The sequence below is a fragment of the Oncorhynchus clarkii genome, chromosome 23, assembly GCF_045791955.1.
Source record: "Oncorhynchus clarkii lewisi isolate Uvic-CL-2024 chromosome 23, UVic_Ocla_1.0, whole genome shotgun sequence".
NCBI lineage: Eukaryota > Metazoa > Chordata > Actinopteri > Salmoniformes > Salmonidae > Oncorhynchus > Oncorhynchus clarkii.
Genome location: NC_092169.1, coordinates 5,189,941 through 5,207,185, shown reverse-complemented (window position 1 = coordinate 5,207,185; position 17,245 = coordinate 5,189,941). Strand labels below are relative to the sequence as shown.

Here is a 17,245-nt window from a genome sequence, read left to right as displayed (position 1 = left end):
GTTAGTGAGCATTTATCCTATGTCAAGATAACACATCCACCTGACAGGTGTGGCGTATCAAGAAGCTGATTAAACAGCATGATCATTACACAGTACACCTTGTGCTGGAAAAAAAGAGGCCACTCTAAATTGTGCAGTTTTGTCACAACACAACGCCACAGGTGTCTAGTTGAGGGAGCATGCAATTGTCATGCCGACTGCAGGAATGTCCACCAGAGCTGTTGCCAGAGAACTGAATGTTAATTTCTCTACCATAAGCCACCTCCAACGTCATTTTAGAGAATTTGACAGTATGTCCAACCGGGCTCACAACTGCAGAGCACATGTAACCACGCCAGACCAGGACCTCCACATACGGTGTCTTCACCTACAGGATCGTCTGAGACCAGCCACCCAGACAGCTTATGAAATTGGGTTTGCAAAAATGGTGGTTTTGCACAACCAAAGAATTTCTGCACAAACGGTCAAACTTTCTCAGGGAGGCTCATCTTCATCAGGGTCTTGACCTGACTGCAGTTTAGCATCGTAACCGATGTCAGTGGGCAAATGCTCACCTTCGATGGCCACTGGCACGCTGGAGAAATGTGCTCTTCACGAATGAATCCTGGTTTCAACTGTACAGGGCAAATGGCAGACAGCTTGTATGGAGGTGTGTGGGTGAGGTTTGCTAATGTCAACGTTGTGTATAAAGTGCCCCATGGTGGCGGTGGGGTTATGATATGGGCAGGCATAAGCTACAGACAACAATCAATGGCAATTTGAATGTACAGATAAAGTGACGAGATCCTGAGGCCCATTGTCATGCCATTCATCCTCCGCCATCACCCCATGTTTCAGCATGATATTGCAGGGCCCAATGTCACAAGGATCTGTACACAATTCCTGGAAGCTGAAAATGTCCCGGTTGCATACTCAAGACATGTCACCCAATGAGCATGTTCGGGATGCTCTGTGTTCCATCTCCCGCCAATATCCAGCAACTTCGCACAGCCTTTTAAGAGTGGGAAAACATCCCACAATCAACAGCATGATCAACTCTATGTAAAGGAGATCGTATGCTGTCGCACTGCTAAATTGTTGCGTTTAAATTTTTTGTTCAGTGTATATAGGGACGCTTTCTCTATGGAGTTCTGCTGCAGCCCATGGGCTCCTCTGTCTACACCAGGTATCATTGCAGTGATCAGGCTTCCGTCAGCATCTGTCATGGGCATTTCTTAGAATCTCCTACATCACGTTCTACAACCGAATAATACGTCAAGTATGCCATACAATAAGTCACTGGACTAGGTTTATTACTGTGTCACATACCACATTTCAAACACTTTGTTTGGCATCTTTGTCCACAATCAGTGCCATTAGACTAGTGAAATGAGCATTAGACTGATGAAAAATGTATCATATTGTTAAAAAAAACTAACATATCTGTTGAGAGTCATGACATAGATGGAGGTGCAAGACCATATTTAGGTATAATTACAGATCACTCCCAAGCCTCTCAATCTCATTCAGACAGAATGTCATATCTTGGTGGGAGAGCTGCGGTGAGATTACTATCATGCGGAAGAAGTTGACTCGTCCACCCTGAGGCTGGTAGCCCAACATCATAGTACCCTGCTTCATCATTCGCTCCTTAATCACTGGAGCCACCTGTTGATGAAGACACAAGATCACCCAAGAATTGTATCAGCCAGACAGACAAACTAACTGGATTAAAATGTAGATATCATAGCAATTGAGGTAAAACAAATAAATAACTGAAATCATAGTAAGCACTTCACACACCAACCTTTGACAATCTGTCATTGTAGTCTGGACTGTTCTCCTTTCCCCTCAGACTGGGTGGTATGAACCAGAAACACACGTTCACAAACAACGGCTGTTCAACAGAACAAAAGCGGAAGACATAGGTGAGATAAATGGGAGAAGAAAATGTTTTCTATGTATTTGCTAAAACAATGACTCACCTTCCCTATAAGTTCAAAGCCCTCTCTTCTCTTCATCTCCTCCACCAGATATCTATGGTTGGACGGTCAACACACAGATCAGTGTTCCACATCATTTGAACATCTTTCATTGACATACAGTACCAGTCAAAAGTTTGGACATGTACTTATGCAAGTTTTTTTTGTATTTTCCACATTGTAGAATAATAGTGAAGGCATCAACTATGAAATAACACATGAAATCATGCAGTAACCAAAAAAAAAAGTGTTCATGGTCAAATTGCTGCAAAGAAACCACCACTAAAAGACACCAATAATAAGAAGAGACTTACTTGGGCCAAGAAACACAAGCAATGGACACTAGACCGGTGGAAATCTGTCCTTTGGTCTGAAGAGTCCAAATTTGAGATTTTTGGTTCCAACTAAGAATACCGAAGAGTGAATTAAATTATTTTGAAAACGCAATTAAGGGAATTGACTGGAATGATATTTTGTCCTATACAGATGTGGAAGCTGATCGTCAGGTTTTTCTATCCACAATCCAGACTACAATAAATTGTTTCCTAAAGAAAACCAAATCCAAACCTGGCCAAAAGAGCACTCTTCCTTGGCTAAATGGAGAAATCTGGAAATTGATGAAAGAATGAGATTATGCTCCAAAAACAGCCCTAAAAATCCAAATTAGAGCATGACAGACGTAGGTTTATCATGTTGAGAAATAAGGTGATGAAAGAAATCAGACAGGCCAAGGCAAACTTTTTTATTAACATAATTGGTGAAGCAAAGGGAAATTCTAAATTGGTCTGGGAGAATCTAAAAAAGTTAACAGGGAAAGACCATAGTAACACTGCAAAAAGAAATCATGGTGAATAACAATCTAACACAGGATGCAGTCGAAATAGCAATAGCCTTCAATTCCTACTTTATTGACTCGGTCAGGGTACTGACACAGAACCCCTCCACTGGTTTCTTGGGCTCAGTGCTAGTAAATGATGCTCAACCTGTCTTTATCATAAGGGAGGTTTCTGAGTCAAAGTTGAGCAAGGTGATTAGCTCACTAAAGAACTCAAAAGCCAAATATGTGTTTGGGCTGGACTCTACCTTTCTTCAAAACTACAAAGAGTCACTCATTGGCCACATTACTAAAGGTCACCAACACATCTATTGGTCTGGGGGTGTTTCCAAGGGTATGGAAGTTGGCCATAATAACGGCCATCTTTAAATCGGGTGACCCTGCAGACGTGAGTAACTACAGGCCCATTAGTATACTACCTGTGGTGTTGACGGTTGCTGAAAAGTGTGTAGCAGAACAACTGATTGCCCACCTCAACAACAACCTCTTCACATTACACTCGACGCAGTTTGGCTTCAGAGCGAAACACTCCACAGAAATTTCCAACTGCTTTCTTCTGGAAAATGTGAAGTCCAAGATGGACAAAGGGGGCGATGTTGGGGCTGTGTTTCTGGACCTAAGGAAGGCTTTTGATACTGTTAACCATGAGATTCTCATCACAAAATTGTCCAAGTTCAACTTTTCCCTAGATGCCTTGATGGATGAAATCATACCTTGAAGGCAGAACTCAGTGTCAGAGAGAGCAATGAGCTGTCGCCCACTCTTAGCTATGTGCCCCAAGGGTCAATACTGAGGCCCCTCCTGTTCAGCTTGTGCATTAATGATCTGCCTTCTGTCTGTACTGGGACTGAAGTTCAAATGTATGCAGATGATACAGCGATATGTGCACACAGAGAGCAAACAGCAAGCTGCACAAGAACTCACTACGGTAATGGTCCAGGTTACAAAGTGGCTCAGTGACTCGTGTTTGCATCTCAATGTGAAAAAAACTGTGCATGTTCTTCACAAAGAGGGCAACAGATGCTACTGAGCCAGATGTCTATGTGTCAGGGGAGAAGCTCCAGCTGGTATCTGATTTTAAGTACCTTGGCATCATACTTAATTCCAACCTCTCTTTTAAAATCCATGTGAAAAAGGTCATTCAAATAACCAATTCAACCTAGCTAATTTCCGATTTATACGTAATTGTTTGATACAGAGGTAGCAAAACTGTACTTCAAATCTTTGATTCTCCCCCACTTAACATACTGCTTGACTAGTTGGGCCCAAGCTTGCTGTACAACATTAAAACCCATTCAGTCTGTCTACAAACAGGCTCTCAAAGTACTTGATAGGAAGCCCAATAGCCATCATCACTGTTACATCCTCAGAAAGCATGAGCTCCTGAGTTGGGAAAATCTTGTGCAATACACCGACACGTCTTCTATTCAAGATCCTAAATGGCCTGGCTCCCCCTCCACTCAGTATTTTTGTTAAACAGAAAACCCAAACATATGGCAGCAGATCCACAATGTCTGCCATGAGAGGTGACTGTATAGTTAGTTCCCTTAAGGAAAAGCACCTTTAGAAAATCTGCTTTCTCTTTGAGAGCTTCCCATGTCTGGAATACACTGCCATCAGACACACAACTGCACCACCTATCACACTTTCACAAAAAACATGAAGACATGGCTAAAGGTCAATCAGATGTGTGAACATAATCCCTAGCTGTGTATTGCCGCTTTCCCTGTTGTCTGTAGCTTGTGAGGTGTGGAAACACTGTTGCTTTTATGGATTTTGTCTTGTTGCTTTTTGTGCTATGTTTCTGTCTGTACGCTGTCTTGCTTGTCCTATGTTGCTCTGCGTGCTCATTGATTGTCTGTATTGTAATTGTTTTTAATAACCTGCCCAGGGATGGCGGATGAAAACTAGCCACCTGGCTAAAACCGGCACTTTTACTGAAACGTTGATTAATGTGCACTGTCCCTGCAAAAATAAAATAAACTCAAACCGCTGTATCTTTGTGAGACACAGAGTAGGTAAACAGATGATCTCTACATGTGTGGTTCACACCGTGAAGCATGGAGGTAGTGGTGTGATGGTCTGTGATTTACTGTCTGATTTATTTAGAATTCGAGGCACATTTAAGCATTCTGCAGCGATACGCCATCCCATCTGGTTTGCGCTTAGTGGGACTATCATTTGTTGCTTTTCAACAGGACAATGACCCAACACAGCTCCAGGATGTGTAAGAGCTATATGACCAAAGAGAGTGATGGAGTGCTGCATCAGATGACCTGGCCTCCACAATCACCCAACATTAACCTAATTGAGATAGGTTACTTTGAAAAATCTCAAATTAAATATATATTTGTATATAACACTTTTTTGGTTACTTCATGACTCCATGTGTGTTATTTCATAGTTTTGATGTCTTCACCATTATTCTACAATGTAGAAAATAGTAAAAATAAAGAAAAAACCTTGATTGAGTAGGTGTCCAAACTTTTGACTACTGTAGATTCGATACATTAAAAAAAAGACAACTCTTAGGTGTGTTAAGTAAGGAGCTTGACTAGTCAGACTTACAGCAGTAGGTTTGTGAATGTCTATGTTTGTACCTTGTATGGGTGAAAGCCCTGTCAACACGCTCTTCCAAGCCTTTTGACCCTACAGCTTTCCACATCAACCACAGCTTCAGGCAGTCAACCTTACGGCCACATTGTATCGACTTGTCCCCTGTGTCCAGACTCGTGTCATAGAACTTGTCCTGCTGGAAGAGGTACTTTGCATCCGCACTGTGGCAATGTTTCAATAGGTGCTGTGGAAAAGGGGAAGAGATCAAGAATAGCTGAGATTTAAAAAAAAAATAAAAAATGGCAACAGACCAACCATAACTGAAAAGACAAACAGGTATCAAACGGTCACGACAGGAAAGGAGAACTATAGAAAGCATGGTCTTTAAACCTGTGGTGCCCAGGCCCCTGCCCAACCCCACGGACCCGTGGTACTGGAACATTCCAGGAATTCCTTTGATTGGCAGAGAGCAGGTTTACTGGCATGCCAGACCCCACGAAACCTGGGTACTGGTAAAGTACCACAACAACAAGGGAACAATGTAACTCAGACACACATAGCAGTCTGTCTATGCGGGTCGCTACAACATCCTTACAATTTTTTCAATGTAATTTCCCTTTTTTTGGACACCAAATTATTGGGCTTTTTAGCTAACATTCCACTCTGTGTCACTTGGCACATAACATGGAGTGGAATGTTCGCTAAAAACACTAGCAACCAGGTTACCAAATTATAAATGGAATCTTCAAATTTATGACATGAAAGGATGTGATTAGCCATTTTCTTTAATATAGACCCCCTCCCCCGATTACAGTTGACTACTGGAGGGAATGCTCACAAAAGTATGTGGATACCCCTTCAAATTAGTGGATCCGACCATTTCAGCAACACCCGTTGCTGACGTGTATAACATTGACAAACATTGGCAGTAGAATGACCTTACTGAAGAGCCCAGTGACTTTCAACATGGCAGTCATAGGATGCCACCTTTCCAACAAGTCAGCTTGTCAACCTTCTGCCCAACTAAAGCTGCCCAGGTCAACTAGAAGTGATGTCATTGTGAAATGGAAACATCTAGGAGGAACGACACAGCCACGAAGTGGTAGGCCACATAAGCTCGAGAACAGGGTGGCAGGGTAGCCTAGTGGTTAGAGCGTTGGACTAGTAACAGAAAGGTTGCAAGTTCAAATCCCGAGCTAACAAGGTACAAATCTGTCGTTATGCCCCTGAACAGGCAGTTAACCCACTGTTCCTAGGCCGTCATTGAAAATAAGAACGTTTTCTTAACTGACTTGCCTAGTTAAATAAAGGTTAAAAAAAATACATATATTTTTAAAAAACAGGACCGCCGAGTGTTGAAGCATGTAAAAAACGTCTGTCCTCGGTTGCAACACTCACTACCGAGTTCCAAACTGTCTCTGGAAGCAACGTCAACACAAGAACTGTTCGTTGGGAGCTGCACACAAGCCTAAGATCACCATGCACAACGCCAGGCGTTGGCTGGAGTGGTGTAAAGCTCACCGCCATTGGACTCTGGAGCAGCGGAAACACATTCTCTGGAGTGATGAATCACGCTTAACCAATCTGGGTTTGGCGGACGCCAGGAGAACGCTACTGACCCAAAAGCAGTGCCAACTGTAAAGTTTGGCAGAGGAGGAATAATGGTTCGGGCTAGGCCCCTTAGTTCCAGTGAAGGGGAATAACGGAAATAATACAATGACATTCTAGACGATTCTGTGCTTCCAACTTTGTTGTAACAGTTTGGTGTTTCCTGTTTCAGCATGACAATGCTCCCGTGCACAAAGTGAGGTCCAAACAGAAATGGTTTGTCGAAATGTGGAAGAACATGACTGGCCTGCACAGAGCCCTGACCTCAACCCCATTCAACACCTTTGGGATGAATTGGAACGCCAACTGTGAGCCAGGCCTCATCACCCATCAGTGCCTGATCTCACTAATGTTCTTGTGGCTGAATGGAAACAAGTCCCTGCAGCAATGTTCCAACATCTAGTGAAAAGCCTGACCAGAAGAGAGGAGGCTGTTATAGCAGCAACATGGGGGGGACCAACTCCATATTAATGCTCATGATTTTGAAATTAGATGTTTGACGAGCAGGTGTCCACATACCTTTGGTAATGTAGTGCACCTTTGTAATGAGTGATTCTCAAGACGGCAACACCAATGACATACAACTGAGGGACATTTATCTTAGTAAAAAAATAAAATTATAATAATAATATCCTTTAATATCAGTGGTGTAAAGTACTAAAGTAAAAAAAATTGGGTAATCTGTACATTAATTTATATTTTTGACAACTTTACTTCACCTTTTTTTACCCCTTTTCGTTATATCCAAATTGGTAGTTACAATCTTGTCCCATCGCTGCAACTCCCGTACAGACTCAGGAGTGATAAAGGTCAAGAGCCATGCGTCCGCCGAAACACGACCCTGCCAAGCCGCACTGCTTCTTGACACACTGCCTGCTTAACCCGGAAGCCAGCCGCACCAATGTGTTGGAGGTAACACCATACAACTGGCGACCAAAGTCAGCGTGCATGCGCCCGGCCTGCCACAAGGAGTTGCTGGAGCGCAATGGGACAAAGACATCCCGGCCAGCCTAACCCTCCCCTAACCCGGACAACGATGGGCACCGCCTCATGCTTAGCAGGACAGGAAAATTGTCTAATTCACACACTTATCAAGAGAACATCCCATGTCATCCCAACTGCCCCTGATCTGGTAGACACATGCCTCATTTGTAAAAGTGTTGGAGCATGCCCCTGGCTATCTGTAAATGTTTGTAAAAAATAATTAAAAAATAAAACATTGCCATCTTGTTTACTTTATATAATAAACCAAAACATTTTGTTAAAATATTTTTTATACTATACTGGGTGACTTTCACTTAAGTCATTTATATTAAAGGCATCTTTACTTTTACGCAAGTATGACAAATGAGTACTTTTTCATCACTGTTATATATATATATATATATATATATATATATAGATCTTTACACACATGGTTGTCATCACCCTACCTTCACATTTCTCACTGTCAATCGTGAAATGTAATCGTGAATTATAAAGTTTTACTTGTGAAACAACCAACCTGCCAACCATTTGATCTCAATCAGTTTCATGGGAAAATGCATTTAGATGTTAGTTATGTAGTTTTTCAATTATGTACAGTGAGTGGATTTTTAGAGTTGATGGCATTAAACTGTGGCATAGCTGTGTTTTGTTTCAATCAAAATCACATTTTGCCTCGTGGCGGCGCGCACACGTGAGCTGTTTTCTTTTACATTAACGTTATACTATTTGGTTCTGTTATGTACAATAGGCCTACTATCATTATGTGATCTTGCAGACATTGATTCAGCTTTGCTCTGAATTTATTAAAACAAACACCATTCAGAGTAGCTTGTTCCGTACAAGTAGAGCAGAGACTGTGCGCAAGTAGAGAATCCCGCACATGCGCAGACGTGTTGAGACCATTAGACCCTGGGAATATGGATCAAGAAAAATGGGATCCGCAGCCAATACGTTCACTCCAAACTGCATGTCGACATATAAATTGTATCCAGCAGTTAATCTGACTATGGGTAAGTAGAACAAAACGGATTACTTGCCCAAATATCCCTTTAAACAAGTATAAAGGACTTGCATTTTATCATAGACAAACAGTTCAATACATTAAAAAAAACATGTATGATGTGTAAATATTTGTCATTTTAAAGTGAATTTTATGGTTGCAAAGGCAAGGGACGCAAACGTCATCGCATCTCAAGAACAACCCTTTGGTGTGGATCTCGTGAAGGGGTGTCTTACTGTGGTGTCCTTGAGCAGAATGGCTGAACACTGCAAGCCCGTCAGCATCATCTTGTGTGGATTCCAAGTCACTGAATCGGCTCTGATCACAAACACATCATTACACTCGAGTCAAAGTCCTATGTTGAGCCATTCAGAAGGCTTGCCCAGTCATGCGAGACATCAAGACACCTAATCTATACTTTGGTACACAAGCACACACAGGCTGAATTCATTTAAAATCTTTTTGCAGCAGCAGCACATTTAGATGTTTTGTGTACAACTTCAATCCAGTAACTGTATTCTGAGCATGCAGTCCTACCTCTCAACTCCTCTCATGAGGTGTTTGTGTTCCTTTGAGAAGAGAACACTCCCTCCCCAGGCTGCCTGTGCCAAACCACAAGAGAATGCCAGTCAGTACAGATGTAGGATCTTACATTTGATTACCCCGTTGCAGAACAACTTTTGTGCAACGCAGGAAACTTTCATTTGCATTTGAGGTTTAAAAAGGCTTCTGAAATTCATTAATTCAGACTTGATTTTCCCGTATGAGAAATGCATCAACCCCTTCAAAAACCCATGAATTCTAATCCAAATAATTTTCCTGCTATAGCAAACTGGCTCAAATTAAGATCCTACATCTGTATTCTTCAGGTCAAAATACATGGGAAAGCTGGTCAACTGTTGAAAAGGATGTAAATTAGCCACTGTCGATCTTTTACATTCTTTTGGGAATGGGGTATGAAGTTTTGATCAACATAATAGATGCCGTCAGGCATAATCTTGACAGAAGACTACTTTTGTGATCTGAAAACATTGGACAAAGTTGGATTCTGGAGTGAAAGATCACTTAATTAAAAAAAATAAAAATGTAAAACTCACATCAACATGCATCCACAACCCCTGTTTGTCACAGATGTCAGCGATGGGCTCCAGTGGGTCAAAGGCTCCTTGTACAGTCGTTCCTGATGTGGCATGGACAAAGAATGGCACTGCCCCCTGGTAGGTGAAGAGGGGTAATGAAAGATGCCCTTGCATCTCTACTTGCTGCCTTGTAGTGTGATATGTGCATTGCCGACAGACAACTAGGAATTGCAGATAAAATATTTTAAATGCTAATAGAGTACTAGGAATTCATCAGATCCTTGTGCAAGATATCACTGATTGTCTATTGGCAATTCCTACTGTTATCGATATAAATACTGAATATCACAGCACATAAAATTGAATTTACACAGTAAATTAAAAAGGTAAACAGTAAACTTGCTTGAGATTTCGCCAGCTCAATTGTCTCACCAAGGTCTTCTGGAATCATGCAACCCCTTCAGGACAACAGTGTTAAAATCTGTAAATCATGTATGCCTAAGAATGATGAGATGACTGACAAGAGTCACAAAGAAAGGTTCTGATCACTTTACCCGTCATCCACTTTGACCTTAAACACGTTCTCGGTCCCAATACCCTGAAATGCAGCCGCTTTCATCACAGAGTAGTGGCTCTGGAGGAAAGTTTGGGTATAATGAATGAATGGGAAGTTGAATAGTGTATTACTTCAACCATACAGTCCATTTTCCCCACCTGTTGAGATGTAAAGACAGCTAGTCGAGGGAGGGACCACATTCCCTTTAGTTTTACTTCTGGGAAGGCCCGGTAGCGTGCTACGTTCATGGCATACATGTTAGACATGGTACCGCCTGGGCAGAAGATGCCATCTCCCTCTGCCCACCCAACTAGAGAACGTAGCTTGGAGAGTACCTCGTCTTCCATCAGAACAAACACTGGAGCCACCTCATAGGTATACCTGTAAAAGAACAGTCCATCACAAGCATCTTCATACCAAAACATACTTTATGGTATGTATATGTGCAAATAAATATATATTGCTTTCTCCTACTGGCTAGTGTTAAGAGCCTCCGTAAGGAATCGTCCTGTCAAGGCATGGTAGTCCACCCCTGCAAAGAGCTGATTGAAGAACCGCGGATGATCTGGAAAGAGACATGCGCTTTACTGTAGTGCATGCATTCAGGACCGTCCCAAGCCATCGCATTTACCAAGAATCTAATGTAACCAAAAACCACACTCATCTCCGTCTGTCTAATGTTTCCCTGTGGGGTCGGGTTAGCTGGTCCTGGGCGCTAGTGCGGCTAGCAGCAAACCGCCCTAACAACCTGGACAGAGCTAGGGAAGGGGGGGAGGGGGGGGCAACTTACTGGTCTTGACACTGTACTTGGCCACATCCCGTATTCTCTGCAGCAGTTGGTGTTGCGGCTCCCCATTCTCTCGCAGCTCCAGATCTAGCAGAGCAGCTAACTCCTCTGGCTCGCGCCACTCACACACCTGTGACCAGGGGTAGAACAAGCACAGGCAACCCATCAAAATACAGCACTGAGTAGTGTGTACCTCCATGTTTGATTGTGATGCACACAGTCAGGTGTGAAGAAAATGTCAGTTAACTTACAGGCAATTCCACAGTAAGTGACAAAGATTCTGATTTTTCACTTTAAAATGTAAAAAAAAATAATGATTGCAAAGAAACTACTTATAACAAACGGAAAAAATCATCATTCTTTTACCAAACTTTGCATCTGCACTCTTCAAGTAAATGTGTTTTTGTAAAATTCTGTGGAAACTGTTAAAAGTAGTCCTTGTGTAGTATGGTCTGGTTAACTTTGCAATCATTGGTTTTTGTTTGCCATACGTTTTAAAGTGAAAACGGAGTCTGTGTCACTTACCGTGGAATTGCGTTTATTTTTATTCAACAAGGCACTTAAATAACACTGGAAAAAATGTTTTGCCAAAGAAATGAACTTTTTGTCCTGAATACAAAGCACTATGTTTGGGGCAAATCCAAAACAACACATCACCAAGTACCACTCTTCATATTTTCAAGCATAGTGATGGTTGCATCATGTTATGGGTATGATTATCATCGACAAGGACTAAGGAGTTCAGGATAAAAAGAAACGGAACACAGGTATAAGCACTGGCAAAATCCCAGAGAAAACCCTGGTTCAGTCTGCTCTCCAATATACACTGGGATCCTAATTCCCCTTTCAGCAGGACAATAACCTAAAACACAAGGACAACTATACACTGGAGTTGCTTAACAAGACATGGAACGTTCCCGAGTGCCATGGTTAGTTTTGGCAATGATCAACAATCAACTTGACAGACCGTGAATAATTATTTTAAGAATTAAGTACAAATATTGTACAATCCAGGTTTGCAAATCTCTTAAGAGACTTACTCAAAAAGCCACCAAAGCTGCTTCACCAAATATTGACTTAGGGGTGTGAACACTTATGCAAATGAAATATTTCTGTACTTAATTTTCAATAAATTTGCAACAACTTGTTTTCACTTTGTCATTATGGGGTATTGTGGGTAGATGGGTGATAAATAAAATATTGAATGCCATTATGAATTCAGGCTCTAACAACAAAATGTGGAATAAGGCAAAGGGTACAAACACTTTCTGAAGGCACTCTATATGGCACAATGCAGAGAACAGGCATGTTAGGCTAGAGATTAAGACAGTTAACAGGGATGTGAGACCTTCTCTTTGACGTCTGTGCCTTTACATAGCACCTCCTCAACGATGACTTTAAAAGCCTCGGTCAGGAAGAGCTGGCCTTCACTGTTGTCCAGGAGAGGTTCATTCATATCCTGCTGACCATACAGGGTAGAAGGTCCTGTAGTTGTCCCATCGTCCAACCAGGAAAAAGGAGAGAGGGTTGAATAGAGTTGTAGTAGTTTCATGATACTGCATTGTTGAGTCAGTAGTTAAAGTCAATCATTAGAACTACCAACAAGTTATTTGCATGTTTACGGTCTTTACACAATAGCAATTCATGGTATTGTAGATATCTAGTCACAGGCTCTAGAACCCTGGACAGTGCACCCTCCTCCCGTCAGATAACACACAAACATTCCAAATCACCTTGCTCTGAAACAACACTCTGATTACTCCACCAGTCAAGAAAGGAAGACCATCCCAGGTTCCAGAATCTAGGTAGGTGACTCATGACTTAAAACCACAGTCTGCAAATAAGACCAAACAGAAACAATTGAGCAAATGCATCCCTTGACATTCCACATTTCTAAGGGGTCATTTACACTACATACATTTATGGAAGCAAAACAAAAAAATATATACCCTGCATATTAGACGTCAACCGATTAATCGGAATGGCCGATTAATTAGGTCCGATTTCAAGTTTTCATAAATCGGTAATCTGCCTTTTTGGACACGATTATGGCTGATTACATTGCACTCCACAAGGAGACTGCGTGGCAGGCAGGCTGACTACATGTTATGTGAATGCAGTAAGGAGCCAAGATAAGTTTAATGCTAGCTAGCACCTTATCTTAGAAAAAAAACTATGAATCTTAAACATAATCACTAGTTAACTACACATGGTTGATGATATTACTAGTTTAGCTTGTCCTGCGTTGCATATAATCGATGCGGTGCCTGATAATTTATCATTAAATCACAGCCTACTTCGCTAAACAGGTGAATTAACAAGCGCATTTGTGAAAAAAAGCACTGTCGTTGCACCAATGTGTACCTAACCATAAACATCAATGCCTTTCTTAAAATCAATACACAGGTATATATTTTTAAACCTGCATATTTAGTTAACATTGCCTGCTAACATGAATTTCTTTTAACTAGGGAAATTGTGTCACTTCTCTTGCGTTCCGTGCAAGCAGAGTCAGGGTATATGCAGCAGCTTTTTTGGTCCTCCAATAATCGGCATCGGAGTTGAAAAATCATAATCCTCGACCTCTACTGCATATACACATAATTGTAGAGTAAAGATGCAAATCTCGTGCGTCCCCTTACCTAGTAGGTAGTGTGCGAGACAGCCCCTAGACTTGCTCCCATCCGAGCAGTAACATGCATAATTGGGCACATTCCTCTGTGTTGGACTCATGCCAGATCTCACAACGCCTGGATAGGTATTTGAAGTATCATCATATGTAAGAGCAATCTGTCAGTTGATGACATAGCACACAACCATTGGTGGATGCTTGCAACATCTGAGCAGGGGAACGCGATCAGAGTCTCCTCAAGCCAAATGCTCCTACAGTAATTGGTTGCGTTGCCCTGCTCAGACGTTGCATGCATCAACCAATGGTAGAGTGCCACGTCATCGACTGACAGATTGCTATAACATATGATGTGCTTAGCTGATACTTAAAATACCTATCCAGAGGTTGTAAGATCTGGCATGCAATCAGCACCCAAAATCTTAATAGCAGAGCAATCTTTTTAAAACAGCTGAAATATACAGAATAAAAATAAACACAACATGTAAAGTGTTGGTTCAATGAGCTGAAATAAAAGCTCCAAGAAATGTTCCAGACGCACAAAAAGCTTCTCTCAAATGTTGGGCACAAATTTATTTACATCCCTGTTAGTGGGCATTTATCCTTTGCCAAGATAATCCATCCATCTGACAGGTGTGGCATATCAAGAAGTTGATTAAACAGCATGATCATTACACAGGTGTACCTTCTGCTGGGGACAATAAAAGGCCACTCTAAAATGTGTTGTTTTGTTGCACAACAATGCCACAGATGTCTCAAGTTGAGGGAGAGTGCAATTGGCAAGCTGACTGCAGGAATGTCTAAAAATAGTTTTGAAAGGTCATCAAACAGGGAATTCCTTGTCGTGGAAACTGAGGCAACTTTCTAGAGATCAGACTTCATGATTTGACCTTGTTTTAAATCAGAATTCCCAGTTGTATTGAAAGCACCATATATCCAGAAATACTGTAAATAATTTAGAGATGGTCTTGTCTCCGCCCTATCAAATGGGAGTTGTTGTCCAGCAGACAGATTTAACTGGAGTGGACCCTGTTGCTTCGCCCCCTCCCCTCTGGTATATCTCTTTCGCCTGTGTGACTCGGACTGTGAAATCTGACACCACTTGAAGCTGGGATGTTTCACCTACCATTTCAGTCGCTCTTCTAACTGTCCAACTATTGGCTAAACGCGATGGTCACATTCCCAACGGTTGCGTGCTATGTCATTAACAGTGTCATCGACTGATAAATTGCTATAACATATGATGTGATTAGCTGATAGGTTAAATACCTATCCATGCATTGTAAGATCTGGCATGCAACAACAACGCCTGGTCAGAGGAACACACCCTAGGTCACAGCCACTAACAATGCACATGCCTGCAATCCTTAGATCCTAGCAAAGCAGGATGGATTCGTCGCTCTAGCACATTCAGAGATCGATTTATAGCAAACTTTATCAAAGTAATCAAAAAAATAATATATATATATATATATATATTTTTTTTTTTACAAATAACACTTTCAGTTATTCATAGTCAGACAATATTAATATGAGCTGAAAGGTCAGTTCCTAATATGTTCAGAAAGCCAAGCTAAAGCCCTGTCTGATGTTCAGAAGAGAGGGGCATAAGTTTTGATCAAGAGAGACCTTTAGAAAATATGCAAATGTTCTCCAAGACTAAACATACAAATATGTATTTTACAGTTATAAGCAAGGTAAAATCTTAGTGAGTCATTTAATAATTTGATTGTACTATATTTTGAAAACATACAAGTCACTTCAAGCCTTATATGTTTTGTTGAATAGGAAATACATAATTCAGATTTAATATTTTCATATTTGTACAGTGTACTTGAGCTTGTGTCCTCAAATGTGACTAACGTTATACCCCCGCAATTTATAAAATTTTTGGGAAAAAAATACCAGAACAGTATTGGAGTATGGAGCATTAATAGTTGTTTATCGCCCTCATGATAAATAATCACCTTTGGGATTACATAGATTAGCCTACATTTTATTTACGCTAAAATTCTAATGGTAAAATCAATTTAGTAAAGGTTCAGCTGCTAGCTAACGTTAACATTAAGCTAACTAGCTAATCATAAGCAGCACGTGTTTCAAGTTAGAAAAAAGAATAACGAAATAAAAATCACCTTTATGATTAAGTATTGCATGCATCATCGAATTTGCAGACTAATGTGAAATGACCTACTATTAATAATGTGATGAGTAGGTTGGATAGTCAGAAATGAGGCTAATAATATACTCACGTTCACCAAAGACAATTCTGCTTTTCTTCTTTCTTTGCACACATCCAGAGCCCAACCCCAGCTAGAGAGACATTTTTTAAGGATGGTCATTTTTAAAAGAGGACCCGAGAAAAACGTTCCCTTTTATAAACTAAATTCATGCAATTCTACAACTAATTACTTTTCATGACTAAATAGTCTTTCATACTATAACAATTACACAATAAGAAACTCTACTGACAAACTGAGATCAATAAAAACGATCTTGTATTGAATGCAAACATCTAATCGATGCCTTTGAAAAGGGGAGACATATTGTAGGCTATGACGTCCATCTAGATTAATTTATTGTCCTACAAAAAAACTTTCCAGAACCCTGGACTCCTACTATAAAGATAGAATATACGCACTCACCGAAAATATGGCTGATGCTCTCCACTATAGTGTCAAAACTTTAGTTTTTCTGGATCAAAATGGGGTTTAGGTGGTGGGCGTGGCCAAGTGCGTGGTCACTGGTGCTGTTTCCGACCGAACATTTTCGAGACTCGCCTGTTGGCCCCAGTGACACAATGTAGCTGTTTTAAAGCTAATTTCCTGCAATTCTACACATTTTTTCATGTGGTGGAGATGAAATGTTGCAGTTTTAAAACAAATTTGCTGCAACTTTACACATTTGGCCATGGTTTATGCTATCTGAGCGATTCAAGCATTATAACAAAATCAATGGCCCCCATGCCATGACAAAAATTCTTCTGAATGCAGTTTTGAAATTTTTTGATTCTCCTTTACTGTCTAGCTTTTACTTAGGTCATTGTTAATTCTCAAAGAGGATCTTATTGAAAAATGTACTGGTCCATTATCTTTTCTACATAGTTTATATCTGGTTTTAGTCATTCAAGTTTACTCTGAAAACGTTTTCCACACATTTTTTGTTTTTACTGTTTTTATTCATTTTATTTATTTTGCCTATTTAACCAGGTAGGCTAGTTAAGAACAAGTTCTAATTTACAACTGCG

The 17,245-nt window shown here is 40.9% G+C and overlaps 1 protein-coding gene across 1 annotated transcript; it reads right to left on the bottom strand.

The window, feature by feature from the left end:
• Positions 1-1,261: 1,261 nt before the first annotated feature.
• Positions 1,262-16,723, bottom strand: LOC139381207 (cysteine sulfinic acid decarboxylase-like). The gene is made up of 16 exons (XM_071124654.1): positions 16,644-16,723; positions 16,251-16,311; positions 13,103-13,203; positions 12,718-12,854; positions 11,373-11,499; positions 11,057-11,147; positions 10,741-10,963; positions 10,581-10,660; positions 10,430-10,484; positions 10,045-10,161; positions 9,485-9,549; positions 9,184-9,265; positions 5,397-5,596; positions 1,965-2,016; positions 1,787-1,876; positions 1,262-1,647 (listed from the first exon to the last, which is right to left on the bottom strand). Exons 3-16 carry the CDS (start codon positions 13,185-13,187, stop codon positions 1,474-1,476), a joined length of 1,578 nt encoding a protein of 525 aa, XP_070980755.1. The 5' UTR covers positions 13,188-13,203; positions 16,251-16,311; positions 16,644-16,723; the 3' UTR covers positions 1,262-1,473.
• Positions 16,724-17,245: the final 522 nt, after the last annotated feature.